This window comes from Branchiostoma belcheri, unplaced genomic scaffold, assembly GCF_001625305.1.
Source record: "Branchiostoma belcheri isolate BF01 breed outbred unplaced genomic scaffold, Haploidv18h27 scaffold213, whole genome shotgun sequence".
NCBI classification, from domain to species: Eukaryota; Metazoa; Chordata; class Leptocardii; order Amphioxiformes; family Branchiostomatidae; genus Branchiostoma; species Branchiostoma belcheri.
In genome coordinates, this window is record NW_017803636.1 from 91,018 (window position 1) to 114,483 (window position 23,466).

The 23,466-nt window shown below is 41.1% G+C and overlaps 1 protein-coding gene across 1 annotated transcript in view; it reads left to right on the plus strand.

Moving 5' to 3' along the window:
- The first annotated feature begins 15,314 nt into the window (after positions 1 to 15,314).
- LOC109469961 overlaps positions 15,315 to 23,466 on the plus strand; it is an 18,685-nt gene continuing 10,533 nt past the window's right edge. Inside the window, exons 1-6 of the mRNA XM_019768727.1 lie at positions 15,315 to 15,321; positions 15,875 to 16,123; positions 18,975 to 19,140; positions 21,057 to 21,178; positions 21,504 to 21,681; positions 23,210 to 23,307. Of these exons, the coding sequence (XP_019624286.1) occupies positions 15,315 to 15,321; positions 15,875 to 16,123; positions 18,975 to 19,140; positions 21,057 to 21,178; positions 21,504 to 21,681; positions 23,210 to 23,307 (820 nt within the window). The remainder of the gene's footprint in view (positions 15,322 to 15,874; positions 16,124 to 18,974; positions 19,141 to 21,056; positions 21,179 to 21,503; positions 21,682 to 23,209; positions 23,308 to 23,466) is intronic.

Sequence of the window (23,466 nt, forward strand, 5' to 3'; positions counted from 1 at the left end):
TTTGTCCCACGTTGATAAAATTGCTCTGGTGGCGCTATACAAGTTCCACAATAGAAAATTGGTAGGCGTAATTTTATTAATCCCCAGGCATTGTTAACTGAAGGCCTAAGTGAATGAATACAAGATAGCAATCATATTGATGGTGAAAATAGTTACCCTTTAATATTTGATGCTATGTTGCTATGACATTCCACCGCTTGTTTGGAACAACATTGCACATCTTACCAGTACTGTGCCCATGTAGTTTTCGTGCCAGAGTTCCCTCCGAATTTCAAGATGACCGCCATGTTTTGACAAAGCCTAAGAGGGGAGCCGAATGAATGGTACACTGTTGTGTACTGTTTTCAAGAATTCTGGGAATTAGAAATGTACAGGAATTTCATCTACATCACAAAATGATGCAAATTACTAGTCAAAGATCTTCAATCAATAGTTCGTGCTTATAAAACTGTCATTTTCCCCTGGTCTCTTAGTGTCACTGACGAAAGGTAGTGGATGCTACCCAGAACGTTTGACCGTTTTCAAAATCATATCCAGTTGTTTGAGTAACTGTTTTTGGCGCATCTTTTTACCTGGGTGTCTTAAACCTTGACCGACGCAATATGTCCCATGTCATTTGTTGTTGCCATGGTGGCAGAGCAGACTTTAAAAACTTTTCCTGAACCAGGACGTGTGCCTCTTATCAAATACTACTCTTTGTAATTGTCTTTTTGTACAAATATAACTGTTATATTTTGTACCTTGTACATAGGTCGTACAATGAAGTTTATTGCAATTAATATTCTCTCCTCCTTCTTTTTTGATCGAACGACTTAGAGACATAAGTGACTACAAGCAGGAATGGGCTGGAAATGACAAGAATCACGCATGCAACAATAACGACCGATTGTATCATAATCTGTAATTCCTGTTTTCCTCAGGGTACTCTTATTTTCATTGGTTCGCTGTCCCTTCTGTACAGTGAACTTATTATTACAGTTAATAAATAATTCCTGGATTTTTTTTCCTGTACGTATCGCCACCGTGAACATATAGTTCCGTGAACATATACATTTTCTCATACTGTGAAATTTTCCTACCGTAAACATAAAGTGACTTACAGTACTCTGGGTGCCATCCTCCATATGTAGTCAGTGACATTAGAGAGTCGGCAGTAGATACAGAGGACGGTATCCAGGCTATTGTCATAACAGCCATGAAACAAAATGTGGCTGAGAAAACGAGCAACAGGTTAAAATAGCGCATAAACAGTTTGCAGACCCCATAGTACTACATTTTCCTACAATCCAATTCGTGATCGTGACCACAAATGTTTGGAATAATTTCTTTGGGAGTTCTAATTAGAACAGCTATAAATATGTTTTTAGGAACGCCCCTTTTGTGACATATAGTTCTCTGGTAAGAACAGTAAACACACGACAGTTGAGCAATCCTATAGCCGTTTTTGACGTGCCTGCAATTAGAACATGGCCACCTTTCCTCAGCCAATCAGGAGCCTGTATTTCTTGTGACTAAATCCACATAGTAAGGTCCCCAAAGGGACAGGGGTGTACTAAAGCGACGGTCACAACCCGCCGTACGTGCTTCTGCGTGCTGTCTACGTGCAAAAACGTGGGCAATCGTACGGCATCCGTGCGTGGTGAGTACCACCTCCGTACGGAATCCTACGGATTTGGGAGCACGCAGACACGCCGTAGAACTTTAAGTGCATGTTTTCTACGTGCGGTCTGTGGATTTACCACCCGTGCGTGCGAGTACGTGCGACGCGCGTGCCCCGTACAGCCTATGAGCGTGCAACGTACGGACTCCGTGAGTCTAACTTCACTATTCTCACGTGCAATTGCTGTACGGACAGCGCACGAAGCACGTGCGTGCCACGCACGGTGCTTGCGTCATCCGTGCTTACTCCTCACTTCCCAGTTGACCTGCTCAATGACCACGCAGAACACACGTGCACCATACCAGGTGCTCCCAACGTGCAACGCACGTGCAACGCACCTGATCTCTACAGTATATAAAGACAACTTGACGGGCGACTGCCAACTCGTCTCCAAGATGCCCAGGAAGGCTCAGAAGAAGACTACCAGACAAGACCCAAAGAAACGGGCCGCGGAAGACACCAGGGCGGTTAGTGATGATGAAGTTAACAGGAGGTGCACGCACTTACAACGTGCGAGTGAGTAAGGAAACCGTGCGTACGCCGCACGTGTAGGTACGGCCTGTACGCGGCAACGTAGCAATCGCACAGAGATCGTGCGTTGTAAGCACGTACAACTCACTTACCACTTGCGCAAACGTACGATGCACGCAACCGCTGACGGCCAGGCGTGTCGTGCAGACCACGTACGTACACCTTGCGCAACCGTGCGAGTGACGTACTCCCTCGGCCGGCCACCCTACGTTTGCAGAAAAAACGTAGCAGACGTAGCCACGACAAAAACGTACGGACAAAAAGCACGCACGGCGAGTTGTGACCGTCGCTTAACCAACGAATAAATTAGACTAACTCGGAGACGCCCATGTACTAACCAACGAATAAATTGACTAAGTTGGAGACGCCCACCATTAACATGCAAATAAAATCAATTAACCCTAAACAGTACACCTGGGGTCCGCGCGGACCCCAGCACTATATATTCTGTAATATCTTTTTTGTTTCTAAAGATTTTTTTCTAAAATTTTAGGTAATTGTCACCCACAAAGTTGTCTCTCAATACAGTGCAGAAAACTCCGTATCTACCATTTATAAAAAAAATTATATCTGATTTTCTTTTGGGGTCCGCGCGGACCCCAGCCGGCTTTCGATTATAATGGATACACTGGCGTTCTTATACATTACCTTATTTCCGTTTTTATATGTTTTTATGCACTCATCGTATGTCTACCAAGTTTTCAGAGAATGGTGTAGTAATAGAATTAAATTTTAATAACTTTGGTGTAATTATGACGTCATATGACGTCAGAGCTAATTATATAGTCCGCCATATTGGATTTTGACCAATGACGTCATCAAATTAGCATATTCTATGCATATTAAATGATTTAACTTATATTTAATTATGGAAGATGTTATTAATGTTGGAAAAGAAGTGTAATTTAATATTAAACTCAGAAAATTTTTCTGTTTAAACTAAAATTACTTCTATTTTCAAAAAAACTGCCTGCTAGAAACCCGTTGCCATGGCAACACAAAAAAACATCAACTTACTAGTATTAAACTAATATGAACTTTTTTCCAGAGACATTTTAGGAAAGGTCTCCAAATTTGATACTTCTAGTGCAAGCCGATTAGCCGCTATCTGAGATCAAAGTTGGGCCTCAAAAGCCCCTTCAGTCTGAAATATGTTTAAAAATCGGGTATTTCTTCTTGTCTTCTTTTCTTCACCAAAAAATAGAAAAAGTTCAAAATGTATGATTTTTGTATGTAATGTGGACACAGAGGTTCCCACATCAATTTGCAAAACAATTTAGCTGGTAGCATGTTGATAATTTCTACAAATTAGCAAAAAACTGTTCTGGGGTCCGCGCGGACCCCAGGTGTACAGATTAATCAGCCCGGGAAGGTGTACTGTTGAGGGTTAAAGAAATTAACAACACAGGAAAACAGCAATTTGATAAATTTTCCTGTACATCTTTATTCAAAAAGGTAAACAAAGGAAACTCATGACAATGAAAGTGAACAACGAACAGAGAATGAATAATGAATATGACTGAAGCAAAAAAAATCAGAGGGTTTCTTACAAATGTACAGTAAAACGAGTTTCTCATACATTGTAAAAAATGAAACATGGAAGCTACAAACTTTTAGCAATGCATTAAAACGATGCAAAGTCTTCCCAACATGTCTAAACACGATTCGCATATTCTTAAACTTTGAAAACAAAATACGGTAAAACTAAAAAAAAAAAATACACCAACATGGTTGGACAGCAGGACAGGCACTGGGCGAGGGGGGGAAGTGGTTAGAGCAGGAACACGTCGGCCTGGGAACAGAACAGGCTCATGGCAGAAAGACGCCACGACCAACTTCTTACAGGTCAGGTCAGAGACTACTGTCTCAACAGACAAACCAAACTCAAAAACAGAAGGCATTGTGGGGCTAGCATGACAAGAAGGCAACCGCTATGCATATTTCACATAAAGCTGCGAAAAGAAGCTCAGCTGCAATTCATGAATGAGAACAAAAGGACATACTAACTATAAGCTGTAATGTTGTTGGTGAGGTTTCTAGGAAAACAAATGCCGTGTTTTTTATTTAAAACAAACAAAAAAACATGATTGTGTAAAATGTGTTTCTTTTGCTTCGGAAAGATGGCCATGTTCTAAGTCAGTTAAAGGATGGGCGAATTGCTCGTATATGTGGATTCGGTACAGCCCCGCACCCCCCTCGGATTTTGTTGGCACCCCTCGGGCTCCGCCCTCGGGATGCCAACAAAATCCTTGGGAGGGTGGGGCTGTACCAAATCCACATAAACTCGCTCCGCCCATCCTTTAACTAATACTTAGTGATCGTTATCTGGGCTAGTAATAATTTAGCACCATTGTTGAAAGCGGGTGTAGTCATCAATATGTCACTTTCTTACTCGGTGGCATCAAAACATCCAACATCATATTGTCACGTGTCTCTGACAGGAACTGTGCATTAAAAACCAACACCAAAAAGCTAAAAGTGTTTCAATCATGTGTAGAGGCTATTCTGTTGTATGGCTCCGATTTATGGACACTAATTAAAACCCTGTCCAAGAAGTTGGACGGAAACTACACGCGCCTACTTCGGTTCGCACTGAACGTTCCCTGACAGAGCCGCATCAGTACAAAAAAAAAAACTCTGCAGTGGTCTACCCCCCGATCATTTAAGACCCATCCAGAACCGACGTCTGGCCCTTGGAGGGCATGTGGTACGCCATGAGGAGATGGCTGCCAAAGTTCCCCTCTGGCAACGAAGAAAAGACGGTGACGACCGAACCTTACACTCAAGAAAATGACAGAAGAGGCGACAGGTGTGCTGGGGTGGGGGTGGGGGTATACTGAGTGGCATCTCGTTCGAGGAGGACCTGAACTAAACTGACCTTTTTTTTCACAACAGTCGACTAGTCAACAAGGTCAGACACGTTGACGTTTTTTTTATTCCCTTATTTTAGGCAATATATTATTTCTATGGAAACTCTTTGGAGACATTATCAACGTCCCTGTGTGAATGACTCAGCTTGTCCCACGTTAATGAAATTAGCTGGGGCAGGCTCTATACATGTTCTATAGTGGGAAACCGGTAGGGGTCATAAAGTTAATCCAGGGTATTGTTAACTGCAGGTGCCTTTATGAATAATTTAAAATTTATCACTCAACACTAAGTCTGTTAATCCTCCTATGCTACAGGTGTCTTTGTGATGTTTGTGTAGAAGTCACGTTATTAGAAACCATCAGTATAACTGCCTCCACCTGTTGGAGCACATTTATCCTGTGATGGGAGGTGGGGGTTCGTAAACTATAAACATTTTATTTCAAAAGCGATTATCTTAGTTCGCTCCCTTATGCCTCACAGCCATACTTGTATGTGTCCCGCCAACCCCCCAAAACAGACAGAATTCAAGATGATCATATCGGTGACTTTTTTCGAGCTTTTAGTTCCGATGCACCTACCCTAGATAATATTGCAATGGTTTCACCCTGATTGACAGGATAAGGACTGTCATTTTTTTGCGCATCTCCTGACTACGTTAGGTTGGTTCTGACGGGTTTCGCTTCTACCGAAAATTTTCTGTTTGACTCGAAACTGTATTTCTCCCCTTTCTTTCTAACTATCAGGACAACCATAATCAAACTATAAGGGCAGGCAGGTGGTAGAGTAGCGATCGGGGAGCATTTACTGTGCCCCTTTTCTTAGTTTTGTCTTGAAGTGTTTGGTTCAAATCAAGCGGGAGAAAAAAACATGACAGCATTTCAACTGTGTTGTGCCGTCGCGATTTGCTGCGTCTTTGGTATCGCTGCACAACCAGGTGAGTAAATGCAACAGTACTTTTTTTTTATTGTCAAATGTCAGATTTCCTGTTGTTTTTTTTCCACGAAGACAGTGTTTAGTTTGCTTCAGCGAGCTAGTGTGGTTGTGTAGACTTGGCGTCATACATACATGTATGTTTACCCTTCATTTCCAATGATTCGGGCTGGTCCGAGATGACCTCTTAGACGTCAAAAAGGTTACAGGTGGATAGTACGTCGTTTGGAATAATTCTTCAAATGGAAGAAAGAAAGAAATTCTAGTTCAAATTTTGAACGAATGATTTAAGTTTTGAGAAGAGCTGGACAAATGCTCAAGGTTTAAAGGCAATAGGGGATATTTCTTTACATAATACAAGATTCATAGGGATCGGACCTGTTAGTCTCACCATAGAAGACATGCTGTCCTATACCTGACATTTTTACTCAGTACAGGTGTATTACATATTTAAGTGATTGCACAAAACCATGCCTGGCACCTGTATCGGTATTACCTCCTTAAAGGAGTACTAACCTCCAGAAGGAGGTGCTATATTTCAAAAGGCATTTATTTTTGGAAGTGAAAAATGCATATTATTTTACAGTATCCAATTAAATGCCCATTTTGCGCGCAAGTTTTAAAACGCATCGAATCCAGAACAAACTCTCGAAATACCCTCAAAACTATCCAAGAATACACCACGCTACCCCATTGGTGTCTATGTTTTAAACAAAAAGTTACGTTACAGACCTCATTTTGGGGGCGATAAGAAAAATTCGTACCGTTTTGTGTTCTTTGGTATCTTACCAACCATTGCCCTTCTTGGTGTCCTTATCGCCCCTCATTTATGCCGCAAGTATTGACGATGAAAAAAACGGCGTAATCTAGTTATCCTTTCCATAAGTGGCGTAATCTAATTATCTGTTCAAGTAATACTTACATGCAAATAAGTTGAGAAAATCAAAACGCGCAGGATGAAACTAGCGCCCACTGCATTAGACATCCTGATATTATAGAATCCAAACCGTAGGTCAAACAAAGTAAAGCGAGTAATTTCTCAATAATCAGCTTGTTAGTGTGCTTGTCTCCTACCATTTTCGTCAAAAAATGTTTATGTTGACCTGAGGTGTATGAGTATTGCGTAAGCCAGAGTTCCCGGATGTATCAATTGTGGTTCAGCATGGGGGAAAATGATATTAATATCACTTTACAAACATGCGCCGCGCAAGTCGTTCAAGCGAAATTATGTAAAAAGTCGGCTAGTTATGTATTCATTGCAGCAACATGTATCGAAAAACAGCACTTCCTTCTGGAGGTTAGTACTCCTTTTACGAGCAGAAAAACGATTAAAAGGTAGGCCCATGTGATACAAATATTTCAAATATTCCTGATAATTGGATTGTCAGCTGTACATAACCAAACTTCAACTGTTAACAAATATTTCTAAAGTTCATGGTAATATGTAAGGACGCTAAGGCAGGAGTAATTACTAAATTATGCCGTGTCTAAACGGAATCACCCAAGGCGGTTTACATGTGGTTTACCCCGAAGCCGGTTTCAAGTGGCGTAAAGGGGATACCAAGGTAAATATAACTATCCGTAACTTCTATTTCTCTATTATAGATGAAGATTTCTTTTGACATTTTCTTTGCAACACCTTTAGTGAAGACAATGGCTTTTGTTTTGGAGACGTTGACAGTTAAGTTCCAATTGCTACAGTATGTTTATAGGGAATTTATGCATTTCTGAAGACCATGCTTTGATAAAGAAATCAAGGCAAGATCGTCAGCCCAAGATAAACAATTGATAGATTTAGATGTTAATGTAGCGGCATCACACTTGTCATGATCAAAGCATTGCGGTAGGTCATTAATGAATAGTTTAAATAACAACGGGCTAAGGTTACAACCTTGTCTTACACCACAAGTTGATACGAAGGTATCTGATAAGCCATTCTCTAATCTAACTGCATGATTAACATAATAAAAAACTTTATTGCATGTTCATTCCACGGGGGGGATAAATGCACTGATGCACAAAATACAATGTACTAGAGAAAAATTACAACAACAACAATAATAAAGAAAGGCTAACATCAGGTCTAAGCTTATAAGGTATACAATGCTAAAAAAGATTTGTTCAACAATTTGTAGAACAATCCATCACGCCACACGGGGTCAAATACTTTTTCATATCAACTAAACAAACAGTTTACCTTTCTTGTTTGTGTATATTTTTCAATAAGGGATTTTAGAATAAAGACATTGTCGGCGGTTCGGTACTTCTTCCTAAAACCAAACTGTGTTTCGGCTAACAGATTATTGTTTTCTATAAAGTTTTGTAGTCTGGTATTCAAAAGACGAGTGATCAATTTCGGCAGACAACTAGATAGAGCGATTCCTCTGTAATTATAAACGTAGGACTTGTCACCTGATTTAAAACGTCATATACAAAACAACAAAACTGTTCATTGTTACATCATACATATACTATGTACGTAAGATGACGTTATCCACACATGTATGTAGCTTTGTTAGATCTTTAGTTAAGTTGTAGAAGACCATACAAAAGTCTATGTACTTTTTTTGTTGTGTCAATAAAGAATCTTATTTAAAAATTGGAGTTAGGATGCTTGTGTTCCAGTTAGACGGAAAAACTGCCTTCGGTTAGAATGGTATTAAAAAGGGTTACCAATGATAAACATAATTGTCTTTAATAGAATCTATTCCACAGGCTTTTCCATATTTTAATTGTTTTAAACCATCGTGAACTTCTTTTGTTGTAAGCAAACTACTATTGGGTGAATGTTTATCAAAGTTTTCTAGCCGTTCAGTGATTTATATGAACACGGAGCTTCAACAAGGTTCCGATATAACGTCCTTGGTATGAATGGGGTCTAAGTGTATCCCTAAGTTTATATTATTATCTATGTGGCGTCGTGTGGCGTAGTGGATAGAGCGTTCGGCGCTCAACAAAGGAGCCCCGGGTTCGAACCTGGGTCGGAGCACGGGGGCATGTCCGAACATGCGCACCGACGTTGTGCCCTTGGGAAAGGCACTTTACACGTATCCCCCCTCAACTAGAGGGTCAAGTCTCCAACGGCAGTTGTCTTCAGCTGGCGGACGAGAGCAGCGCCAGGCGGGCTGGCGTAGTCAAGGCGGAACTTGAGCGTAACCAAGTCACCGGCAGCTCGCTGCAAGCATCCCAACCGGAACCAGCACGTCTCCCTCGATGGATCCGCTGGGGAAGACGGATGCCCAAGTGTGTGGGTCTCAGATTCGCAACCTGTTATCCACCTTAAACAAATTCACGCGAAGGCTACCGTGTCAACTGTGACCCTCACTCAGGTGTAGGGACTGACACGGTCATCATACTCGGAAAGTCTGTATATCTGTACATGAATCTGTATCTGTGCATGACTATGTATCTGTACATGAATCTGTATCTGATTGCAAATAAAGATCACGAGTGATTGCCATAGAAGTTTATATTAGTAAGTATAACCCTTGCTATGAACAATGAGCAGATTTCTTTGTGTGGTCCGTCGGCTCCCTGCATTATGCAGGCGCCATATTGAATCTCCTCACCTCACCTCACCGGTCCGATAGCAGACTGTCCTGCCGTCGGGGCAATGAAACTGTCAACAAGCCTTATCCACCCAGGGCGGTTCTCAGCCAGATTTGTCAGGTGTCTCAGCCTCCGCCTTCCCTTGCAATGTAGGACGAGCTAGGGTACCCTTCGCTCTGGTTACGTGTCCAAACCACTGCAGTTTCCTCTTCTTTACCATTGACAGGAAACTGGGGAGAGGGCCTGCCAGTGACTTGACTCACTGCTTAACTTCTTCGTTTGTGGTGTGTGAAGACCAGTGGATCTGTAGCAATCTCCGATAGCAGTTCATCTCGAAAGCATTAATTGTCTTCGTCAGAAGGACTATGAAATTGTCTCGCCGGAGTGTGGGGACTTGCGGATTTTGCGATATAACTCTGGAAGGCATGATTCGACGTCCATGATTTTTGGCAGGCAGATTACCGCTGTTGAGGCCGAAGTCAAGTACAAGTTTTGGCTTCGTGGGGGGTCCGTGCGTCACGTTAGTGCACCTTTTGTGTTTGTGGCTTGTTAGCAAGATAACTCAAGTATTTGTAAAATGTTGATTATAATTCTTGGTGTGGTGCTTACTATTGTCGGGACCAAGGTTAAGTTCGTTACTGAGCTTCGTGGGGGGTTTTGTTGTGACTACAGGGGGCATTTTGTTAATTTTTCTTGTGAGCAGGATAACTTTTGTATGTGTGGATGGAAGTTAATCAAATTTAATAGGCATGTTACTGTGGTAGTCTCCAAGATTGAGTTCAAAGATGAGAGTCCTGGAGGTCGTTATGTCCCCGTAATAGGACCTTTTGTGTTTAGAAATCCCCCACCTACATCTGCTTGGAGACAGCCGACAGCTGGATATAGCCAGGAACCCCATAATGGGATGGGATCAAATGACGTTACATTGAGGGATTGTACTATAACTTCAGCAAGGGGAGGATAGGTTGGACACATGTCAGGCTATTTTCTACGGCCGCACCAAGTAATTGCTATGGATGACGTCCACTGGAGACCTTAAATCTAAATACCTTAAATTTAAGGCAAGCGCGCAATAAAAACACGAAGGGCCGAAAACGAGATGCCTAGATTTGGAATATACTAACTGTAGAAGTACAAAATGTTAGGACACAAAGAACACAAGAAACAAGTCTTCTATTTGTCATAAGACAATTAACAAAACAGCAGTAGTCACCCTGTTCTGATTCTTTCCTTTATAACATCTTCTCTTATTATATTTTGCGGCGCTGTCGCGACACTTTCAACACAGTAAGAATTTCTTCAACGTTTTTTTTCAGTAACAGTCCAAACTCAAATAACGTGGGGGTGACGACGCATCTGTATAATCTGCGGCAAACCGTTTCAGGGTGTTCTGTACCATAAAAATGGTACAGAGATTCTTTTGTTCTTTAGACCAAATTGATTATTAAAAAGAGTGAAGAATACGCATGTCAATTTCTCTAGAACGATGTACCTCTGACGAAGAAATGAGATCTCCGACCTCTAGTTCATTTCGTGATTTCTGCGTTTAACGTCCAAGCCTCTGCCCCATACAGGAATATTGACAACACTAGAGAGCGTAGAAGGTAGATTTTGTTTTTTGTTGAGATGTTACTGCTAGACCAGATGTGCTTGAGTTTTGCCAATGCTGAGGTAGACTTGGCAATCCTAATCTTGACCTCTCTGCTAGAGCTGCAGTCCGCTGTCTGTAGGGAACCTAGGTAGCTGAATTCGTTGACTTGTTCAAGGTCAGTGCCTCTCAATGTCACCTGTACAGTGTCTGGAGGGCCAGTCACTAAGCACTTGGTCTTCTCGAGACTGACTTCCATGCCGTATCTCCTACTGGTAGAGTCCAGGCTGCTGAAGTGGGCTTGTTGGTCTAGTTTTGAGCCTTCAAGCAAATCCACGTCATCGGCAAACTGAAGGTGGTTTAGGATACGCCCTGCAAGCTTAACCGGTATCTCCAGAGATGACAGAGCCTCTCTCATGATGTTCTCCAAGAAGATGTTACAAATTGTTGGTGACAAGAGACCTATTGGATCTACAGTACTATTTTGTCATGGGAAGAAAACAACACAATTACTAATCAGAATTTTACCAAACTACTATTGGGAACCTCGACCTTGACATATTTCACCTTTGCAAACATAGTCATTTTCGTTGGTGGTGAGGGGGGCCGGCTCAGTGTTTTTCAAATATCAGCCCACTGTTGTGTAAAAGTAATTTTTAGAAGGGACAAAAGATGCACGGTTTGCCTGTGCATTGTTGTCTAATGTGTTTTGTGGTGTCACTCAGAGACGAGACGAGTCTTATATACCATGTTTTTTTTTTTTATAAGGGAGGTTTAACTTCCTCTGTTATATAACATTTCCTGAAACATTGGAGAACACGAAGTTGAAAACATTACACAAGTAAACTGCATTATGTGTTGATGCAAGGACGTTCTACGGTTGATGGCAACATTTCAGAGTATTTTGGCGTAAGACTAGCCTAATGTGCATGCAAGGCCTCCTGTTTCGGTCGAACTAATTCCCGACACACGATGCACGGAGGATACAGAGCCATAGCTGTCATTTTCAGGTGTGGGCGGAGTAACGACTGACCTCAACAACTTTATTGTCCTGTTTTATAGCCAGGTACGTTGTCTGACAAAGCGATGCGGTCTCTATTGAAAAGTCATGTTGATTGCCGACGAGCGTGAAGTATCAAGGTACGTTGTCTGACAAAGGGCACGGTCTCTGTTGGTAATCATATGATTGCCGACGAGCGTGAAGAACTCGCGATCAGGTACGTTGTCTATCAAAGGGCGCGGTCTCTAATGAAAACTCATGTTGATTGCCGACCAGCGTGAAGTTTTCTGACAAAGGGCGCGGTCTCTATTGGTAATCATATGAGCGTATGAGGTACGCAGAGACGTCGTCGGACAAAAGGGCGCGGTCCCATGCTATCTTTGTATGAGGTAGCGTTATATCGGTCTTACATGCAATATACTGTAATAATTGTGTTTGTCTACATCATAAGCTAGACAATCTAAAATGGAATTCGTTTTCAACGTCTTTATGGCATGTGGGACACAGTCTCTCATTGGCTGGTGTGTTACTGTAGCTACCTTTTTCAATTTACAGAGAGTGGGCACTAATCCTAAGTTTTGGTATGCCGTTTTCAATGATTTGTTTTGAATTGATAAGAGATAGTTTTCCAGACAGAATTGTGTTTTTGCAGTAGGTATTGAGTTTGGTACTTTGGTTTCACGAGTACACGACAAGGACGCGTCAGGTTTCACCAACGTGTCTAAGCTTGGAAACATGAGAAAATCTGACTTTTCAAACAGTGCTGCGTTTTATGATGTCAGACGACCTCTGAACTAGACTTTTATATACTTTAAGAGTTTTTATGCCCAAATTACATTTCTTTAAGCCCACGTCAGGAGAACTTGATATTCCAACTTTGAAACCTGATCGGATTAAGGCTCCTTGCTATCACGGTCTTCTTTTCTTTGGTTGGTGTGCAGAGATAGCCTAGTAAGTGCTACAGACGTCTTTGTAGCGCTTTTTATAACTGCTCGCTCCTAGCTATGACAGCATCAACAAGATGCCAGTCACGGCGAAATAGTAAAGAGTTTGATGTCGGACGAGTTTGATTCGGTCAAACTCTGATCTATCATTCAAGGTCAAAATCTGACGTATTCTTCCTTCAATTTAAAGCGACGGACCAAAAACGCGACCCATGCTTTTTTCCCAGGGGAACCGGTGACGTTACTGCGTGACGTCATCGATACCAACTTTTAAGAGCACTTTCTGCAAGTATGCGGCATGTGTATGTGGCTATCATTATAGTGAAACAACTGAGCACTACTTTCTACATTGTAAACTTTATTCCAGTCAAAGAAGTCCTTTGTTATCGTCTCTCTCTAACATAGTAGAGCTACAACATCTCAATGACAGTTCCCTATGTTCCTTACTACTTGGAAGGTCCACATCACTCTCACACCTACTAAACCGTAATGTTTTTGATGTAGTTCAAAACTTCATTTACTGTACGGGCAGATTCTCGTATGTGATGAGTCACCAACTTGTCTTGTTTGTATTTATCTTGGTTTTATCCATCTTGTAATTATGCATGTATCTTGCAATTGTCAATGTGTTTTATACTCGTATGTTTTTGAGTAGAAGGTGTTATATAAGCAATTTTTGCTTTTCGTCCAATACTCATAAATATATGTGAATAAATACAAAAAAAGAGGATGCGGCAGCGAAACCATAAAAACAACACATATCATAGAGCAGATTTTCTTTCCATTATATATAACTGTTTTAAGACAAGCGATGTCTGAAAATACAGTAGATTTCTACTTGCTCCATCGTGACGCTGCCTGGTCCGAGACCGGAAGGTTCAGGGTCGGAGTTTAAGTCTGACCGGTTTCTAAATAGTGCCAGTAAATCGCCATAATTGGCACGTCATATTTCACTCTTTATTGCCTGGCGATCATTATAGATGCCTACCTGCCTACTGCCTAAGTGCCCAGGCCAGGTACTGGCCCCTTGCTCCCCTCCGTCAGGTTCCTCCAACCAGTTCTGTCAAGAGCGATAGCCTCAGCTACACTTAAAGTAATCCCTGTGTCACTCTGGATCTGATCTTTCCACCTCTTGGGTGGTCTTCCCCGGGTTCTAGGGTTTTGGAAGTCCTGATGGTACGCCTTATAAACTAGGGTGTTTGTCGGTCTACGCATCACGTGCCCAAACCATCTGAGCCTTCTAGTGCGTATCCTGTCAGTGATGGTTTGCTCCGCCCCAAGTCTTGACCGGATTTCTGCATTTGGGATGCGGTCCCGCAGGGTGATACAGAGTATCACTCTTAAGCATCTCATTTCAAAGGATAGCAGTAGAAGTTCGTCCGATTTTTTCAGGGTCCATGTTTCACATGCATATGTAGCAATTGGCAGGATAAGTGCTTGGAACAGCCGTACTTTGAGGTTTTTGCTAATATCCCTTCGGTTCCATACTGTTTTTCTGAGCCTACCAAATGCAGAGGCAGCAAGTGCTATCCTCCTCTTAATGTCGCTAGTCGTGCCAGGGACGACACTTCCAAGAAAGACAAATTCAGGGACCTTCTCAACTGCTGTGTCTTCTATCATGATGTTATCTGTTCCTCACTAGTGATAACTTTACATTTTGCCGCATTGACCTTTAACCCCCATTTTTTACATGCAGACTCAAGTTCTGTTGTAGAGATTTGAAGTTTTCTAAATATAGCTGCTATAAGAGTGGTGTCATCAGCATATCTCTCCTCAGTAGAGAGGTTGTCATGTAGCTGAAAAGTGGGATCAAGACTTTTCAGCTCATCCATCACAAACTCAAGAAATATGTTGAAAAGGACAGGTGACAATAAGCAACCCTGCCTGACTCCCACTCCCACCTGGAACCGACTGGTGATTTGCCTGTTGATAATGACAGCACACTGAGTGTTCTTATACATTTCTTCTATGATGTTTACAATTTTCCCCTCTACCCCGATGGCTCTCATCATTTTCCACAGAGCCTTCCTCCAGACAGTATCAAAGGCAGCTTTGAAGTCAATGAAATGGAAATGAAGGTTAACTTTTCTTTCCCTCGCTTTTTCCAAAATTTGTCCAACTACAAAAACAGCATCAACTGTACCCCGCCCGCTTCTAAAGCCGAACCGGGATTCCTTGAAGTGAGCTTCTGTTCTTTCCCTCATCCTGTCTAGTAGGATCCTAAGGAAAACTTTCCCGGGGATGGACAGTAGTGCAATGGGCCGATAATTACCGGGGTCAAACTTGCTTCCTTTCTTATAAACGGGGACAACCAACATTTTTGACCATTCTCTAGGTGGTATCTCTTCATTCCATACTTTAGTAAAGATCAGATGTAACATGTCAATCATACCTTCTCCCCCTGTAGCTAGCACTTCAGCAGTGATTTTATCTGCTCCTGGGGCTTTGCTGAATTTCATCTTCTTTATTGCGCCTTTGATTTCTTCCCTACTTATTGGTGGGCCTTTATCTGTAATATCTGGGGCATCGGGGATTTCTTCTAAAGCTTCTTCCTGGTGAGGGAACTCATTATTCAAATGCATTTTAAAATGTTCTTCCCAAACTTTAAGAACCTCTGTTGGCTTTGTATGTTTTATTCCATTTTTATCCATTATGATGTTTACAGGTTTCTGTGACTTGTTTTCCAGTTCTCGCACAGTTTTATAGATGAGCAAATAGTTTTTCAAAGTACGAAAGTAGATAATAATTTAAGACATAACACGATTGTTCTGATAATACTCTGGTTATTTCCTCCTCCTTAGGAGACCCCGGCTCCAGTAACATCAGCGAGCCATTCCTACTGGTAGCTGACAAGAATGAAGAAATCATTCTCCAAGTTAACATTACTTCCGGATCGAACGCCACGCTTCCGCTCGGAGATGTAGGACAGCCATACGCCCTGGACTACGACCCGCTCACGGACTACGTGTACTGGTCAGATAACCGGAACAACAAAATCCACCGGGCTCGTCATGATGGAAGTGACAGGGAGACCATCTTAGACATCAGCAGTGAGTTAAAATATCATTACATTATGTTTTCATTGCCATTGGAGACAATTATTGCAAAACACAACACTACATGATGATGTATGGTCTTACAAAAAGGATTATCTATCAGGATAGTCCTCAAGCAGATGTAAGGGCCCAGCTAATTCTCTCATTGTGTTTAAGTTTTTTTTACAACATTTAGCTTTACACACCCACGCGCACACACACAGGCACACACACACCTAGTAGAATGGTTTATTATGACATCTACATCGCAACAGTGGCAGCCAGCAGGCTGAATTGATGGTGTGATATTACAGATTGACTGCAAAAGCATTATATACATAAGATAAAATCGAGAGTCTTACATACACAACGATCGATTCATTTATAAAATCGGTATACACCAAAATCGGATAAAAGAATACAGGTTTTTTTAATCAAATAGGACAATTAAAAAGCATTAAAATAAAATTACGTATTCAGTAAATGAAGCATGTGTGGTACAGCACTCAGTATAACGTTCGGTTCGACACTTCAAAATGTCCAGATTACTATCAGAACAGGTCTGTCGGCAACTAATGTTCATTCATGGGGCTATTGCTCAGACACTAGGAGATGTTTGGCAAACTTTAAAGTCAGGTTCGAACGTCTGGAGTGAAGAAAAGGCAAGCCGAGGTGTGAGCATCCTTTGGAGTAACAGGTGTAGTCATGTCCTATGATGATACGGACCTCTCTACGCTGGAATCTCAAAATCTTATTGTTCAGCAGTGTTGTTAATCCCGGATGCCAGACAGGGACTGCGTATCACTCAGTAATGGGTCTTATATAAGAAATGTACACAGTGACAAGGTCATCCTTTGCAATGTGGAAGTGCTTCAGTCTACGTAAAAGGAAAAGTCGCTGACTAGCTTTGTTGTAGACGAAGTTGACACGCACGCACACAAACACACACATACTCTCACACACACACACACACACACACACACACACACACACACACACACACACACACACACACACACACACACACACACGCACACACACCATGTTAATCCCAGCCTGATTCATCAGAAACCAGAAATCAAAAGGCTGCTCTTGTCACTTTATACAATTCAATTTTCTTACCACAGTTAACTTATGCATGCACAGTATGGGATGGAGCGATTTTGGTGCAGTACGACAAGCTGCAAAGAATCCAAAACCGGGTGGGAAAACTTATTCTGAAAGCTCCATATAGAACACCATCAGTAGAAATCCTATCGCGCCTTGGTTGGAAGACTGTGAAGACTATACATCAACAGCAAAAAGCTCTGCTGGTGTATAAGGCCTTGAGAAATGCACTGCCACCATACATGAGACGAGTCTTCAGCCTGAGAAGGGATGAAGTGGCACGGAATACCAGATCAGCTTCTACTGACTGTCTCATCCCTCCGAGGCCGCACTTGGAAGCTTACAGAAGAAGCTTGGCTTACTCCAGCTCAGTGGTATGGAATAACATCCAGCCCCACATTAGGGCAGCACCATCCATCCATACCTTCAAGTCACTTATAGAACAGACATAACTGGGACTCACCATGGACTTAAATTGGCTACGAACCTAATGATTTATTTGTGAACTTATTCATTTACTTATTGTATTGATTTAATTACTTATTATTTATGTTTGTATGGATTTGGTTCTTATCCGTGACCCCTCCCCTCAACTTCGACCTTGTTGAAAAGCGGCCTTGCGCCAAACAAGCATTTCGAAGAAAAATAAAGGCTTTGACTTGACTTGACTTGAAAATTTCAGAACACTAGCGTGACCTTTCATCCTTTGCAATGTGGAAGTGCTTCAGTCTACGTAAAAGGAAAAGTCGCTGACTAGCTTTGTTGTAGACGAAGTTGACACGCACGCACACAAACACACACATACTCACACACACACACACACACACACACACACGCGCACGCACACACACACGCGCGCGCGCGCACACACACACATACACACATACACACACACACACAAACACACACAGACACACACACACACACACTTACACACACACACACACACACACACAAACACCATCTTAATCCCAGCCTGATTCATCAGAAACCAAAATTTCAGAACACTAGCGCGACCTTTCCTGTGCTGATTTTGATAATCTTCAGAGACTGACCCGCCAAAGATTCTAAATAGAACAGGTAAAGGTGCTTACGGTGTTCCTCTGGAAAAGTCCATCGGAGAATCATTTGCATAACTGATTAGGAAAATCTAAAATACTGGTGGAGGTTTCGTAGTACTTGCTTTTTCTTTCATTCCGAACTTTTTAACAATGATTGTTTTTACTGTAAACTATGATACAGATAAGTGTGTAATTATACAATCAAAGCAGCGGTAGGGAGGATCCCATTTGTCAACCAAATGAAGTTTAAGAGAATGGCTGAAAACTTATACAGTTTTTGCTGTTGTTTTTTCACATCTGTGTTTTGTTTTGCATTTAGAAATAGATTTTAGTCAAAGAATTCAGATTTGAGGTTTTGAATCCAAAACAGGTCGTTATTCCAAATGGGAATCTGGAGTAAGTAACTGTGAACATGGCTTCCCGCTATAAACCTTATCGGGATATTTCGGACTGGTTGTTTTGTCTGTGACATGTTAAGGATATCTCAGGTTGGACTGGGAGCCTATTTGTAATGACATGTTTATTGGTGTGACCCCGGTATTATTGGGGAATCTTACTGTGTTTACTGCGATGTTGTCGTGAACTGTTCCGTATATAAAAATTTTCTATTATATAGTACATGTATGTATATCAAAATCTTCTTGACGTGTGCATTTTCAAACATATTTTTTACAAAACGTCCTTACTTTTGTATGCAGTGGTCTATGGCCTGGCGTTGGACCACGCTAGAGAGGATATCTACTGGACGGATAATAAGGAACACACCATCTCTGTAGCAAAGATGGATGGATCGTCAACTAGAACACTTCTGACGTCACCAGCCGTCAGAGGTCCTTGGGGCCTGGTCCTGGACCCCAGGAATGGGTGAGTAAAAAAAAATTCAAAATCAGGCATTTTACATAAATGGGCACAGGGCTGTGTACGTTAACGTTTGTAAATTCGATGCATTTCAACCAGTCCATCGTTTTAAATACGTCATAGTGCAAACTTTCATTAACATCCTACTGTTAACTAGACTTCCACGATCTCATACATTCGCCAAATTAGGTTAATCTTTATGACTGATAAAGATTATTCCTCCTGATTATGCAAATAGGCCCCTCATCAGTTGATTATATTCTCCACCAAAAGACAGCCTTAACAAAGAAATCCATTCTATGATTTCGTCATAAATTATGCAAATGAGGTCCTTGTTTGAATCAGTTAATAATGTTCACCTTCACTTAACTTTCAAATACCCAAAGTATGAAATTCCAGGCAGTTACCATTATGTAATTCTAACATTTTCTCATTAAGTATGTAAAATACGTGTTTATTTCCATAATGAATATATCTCCCTGTGTTTCACTCATTCTCAATTACATATGTCACAAGCTTGAATAGTTCTTTAATGTAATACAACTGATTTATAGATTTCCTCAAACATTATGCAAATTACATCCAGATTTGCATAATTGTCGCATACTTATGCCAGGCATCACTTAAGCTACCTACATACCAAAAATCACGACGATCCGTTAACCGGTTCTTGAGTTATCAAAGAGTCACCCTACTCAGCAATCTCCAGAATGTGGTAGGCTTTGATTTTGATGTTTTCAATATGTCTGAACAATTGTTATGTGATATTTTACTTAGAGGATTACCTGATTTATATTATGATACAAACTGTAATATCTTGCTAACCACTCAAACTTATATTGTTGACACCAAACGGTTTGTACTTGATTGATTTATTATATAGCCTACTAAACATTTCTTTGTACTATTTAACGACCCATCCCACCCACTTGCTAACTTGCTGTTCTCTGTTTTTTGTTATGTATTGTAATTGTATTCTATGTTTGGTGGTGAGGCTAAAATTAGCTATAGCTAGAGTACCTCACCACCTTGTCTTGTATTGTCTTTGTTGAATTTGCGAATAAAAAAAAAAAAAAAAGTTATCTTCTTCGTAGATATTTCAACAAATGCTCCGGAAGTTCTGCTGCAGTACCAACAAAAGCCGCCAAGGGGCCCAAAATCTAAACATTTTTAGATATCATCAAGACGTACCAACCTACTAAGTTACATGACAATGCATGTAAAGCTTTTTGAGTAATACTGTTCACAAACAAACAAACAGACAGACAAACAGACGAACAATCCCTACTGAAAACATAACCTTCTTGGCGAAGATAATAAAGTATTTTTAAAGAACCACCCTTGCAGTTCCTGAGCAAGCCGCTAGGTGGCCCAAACCTACGTCACTTCTTCCCCAGCACAATTCCTACCTACCATTAAAATTTCGTAACCCTATAGCTATCACCTCCAGATCATGAGATATCAAAGGAAGTTCCACTGCAGTACCATAACAAGCCGCTAGGGGCCCAAAAACCAATCATTCCCAGGTCTTATCAAGACCTACCCGCCTACTAAATATGAAGACAATACATTTAAGCCTTCTTGAGTTATTTTTTACAGACACACACACACACACACACACACACACACACACACGAACGCATGAAAACATAACCTTCTTGGCGAGGGTAATAAAACTTGATCTGGTGTTCCAGACTCCTGGAATATCATGTTACTGTTTTGTTGTGACCTCTTATTTTGCCATATGTGTGCTTTAGGCAGAGACCATCTATGTGTAGGAATTATGTGGATTATATTATCATTATGAATATTCTATATCATTTATGTTAATAATAATAATCTAATAACGCTGTAGAAGGCAACACCATTTAATAACATGTATGAAAATTTGGCGTCGATAAGAGGTTTTGTTTGCTTGACAGACTCATGTACTGGGCGGAAGCTGGTAATGACAGAATTGTCTGTGCTGCGATGGACGGCAGTAACCAAACAACCATCATCACGGGCGTGTCTATTCCCCGCGCCGTTACAATAGACTATAGAGGTAAGAAACAACACAGCAAGAAACAATTTAATCAATATATATATATATTTATACACAAAAGAATTATTAATGAAGAAGGAACATTTTGAAACGCATTCTTTAGTAGGTCGGTGTTACCTTATTGTATTGTATGAGGGCAGGGTTGGTTTAAATAAATATGTACTACGTGTAAGCAAGGACGTTCAATCATGATTGAACGTCCTTGGTGTAAGATATTACCTCTGTGCACGTCTACATTCTCTGTAGTGGTACTCAACAGTTGCAGTTGCAGTTGCATAAATAAGTTGATAGGTGCATAAATCCTTTGTTTATTTCTCTCCTTTAGAGGACCGGCTGTACTACTCTGATGCGACCCGCATGTACAGCTCAGACCTGCTGGGTAACGATATCCAACAACTGCTGTCTGAAAGAGGGAAGCATGTGCGGGGGATTGCAGTTGACGAGAACTACGTCTACTGGACGTCTACTTCTTCTAATCCATCAAACCGAGGGAAAGTCGGAATGTAAGAAAATCCGATTTATCTAGTAAACATTAATGTACGCATTTCCCTGCTGATGTCATTTTCTTCTGCTCAATGTTGTATTAAGTGTTAAGTGTATTTAATTTGTAAACATGGCTTATGTTTGTTTAGTAGGATGTGGATTATATCTAGGTTACGTTCAAGTTGGTGGTTTTGTACTGACTTAGGATAAGTATTAACCACGGATTTAGTCCCCGGCTCCATTGGTCAATTATAGTGATCGTTTCGCGGCGGTGTTCCGTAATAGCGCCCCAGGGTTTCCACGCCCGACCTCAGTATGCACAAATAATCCCGTCTTCCTTTGTGTGATAGTTATTCCGGTAAACTAACTTGAAAATAACACTGGGTACGGAATCCCCACACTTGATGTGCGTTACCATTTGGGGTACATTATATTGTCCGGAAGCTATTGAAAACGGACCTTTTGCTAATCACAGTTTAGTAACATGAACGGATGCTCACAAAAGATGTGTTTCACTGCATGTACGTTTACGAGGCTTTCTACTTTTATTGTTTGTTTTGGCGACGCCTCAGGGACGGAGGCATTTGTGTACTAAGATCGCCTTAAAACGATGTCAAAATTGCACAAATGTATTTCCAAGTGTAGCCTTCGGCCATGTGGCCTTTGTACCGAGAAGAAAACGCCCCTGTTTCTATGCATATAAAAGGCCCCATTTGGGGCTAACCACTCGTTTTACATAAACAATAGCTGTTCATGATGTTTAGAAACATGTTTTTTTATCAACAGAAAAAAGTACATTCTTTTAGATCCGGCATAAGAAAAAAAACTAGTAGCAATATAGCAAAGCTATTTCCTGTTTCCTTAGGTGGTATGGAGCACACGTAAAAGTGAGCACACGTCATACGAAGTGATGGTTTCATCATCTTCTATTTGAATGTCTTTGATTTTGTTGACAAAATCAGGACTATTCTGAACATGATGCTGAGATTTCCCCACTAGTGGTCCCAAAATATTGGCTAGAAAGCTCATACGTGACTATAACTTGATTGGTGGCAAAATCTTTGAGAGCGGTTCGTTCTTCCCCTGTGATGATACTAGCAGGGGATTTAAAGACTTTCTGGAGGTAGGTACTTCGGTGCGAAAGGCTTCAGCTTGTCTCTGTGGTAAACGTGCCCGATGAATTGCTGTTTATCCATGTGACCCTTCCCTCCTGGTCCAATATTGCACTATAGTAGAGTATGTGGGGTAAGGATAAGCTAGTGTATATAGCTTACAATGCTTGTCTATTTAGGAAAGGGTTCCGGGAAAGTGTGCGACAATTTCTAACACGGAAACGAGGGGTTTCATGCGGTGACACACACAAACAAACAAACACCGACATACACACACACAGACACACACACACACATACAAACAAGCAAACACAGACATACATACAAACACACACATACCTACATACATACATATGGATATAATTTAGGTATATGCATAAATCCATATATCCATACTTGAAGAGACACAATAAGTTGCTCTGTTTCAATCCCCCAGGTTATCCAAGTCAGACTTGACCAAGACTGTCCTGGTGGAGGGGCTGTCAGCACGTGACATCTTCTTGTCCACGGCAGCGCCTCCAGGTGTGACCACTGGTAAGTACATATTCAGACAGGTTGTATACCTCTTTTCTGTAGGCAACAGGGGCCGACCAGGAAAAAATATGTATATAAATATATATACATATATATAAATATATATAAATATATATAAATATATATAAATATATATAAATATATATAAATATATATACA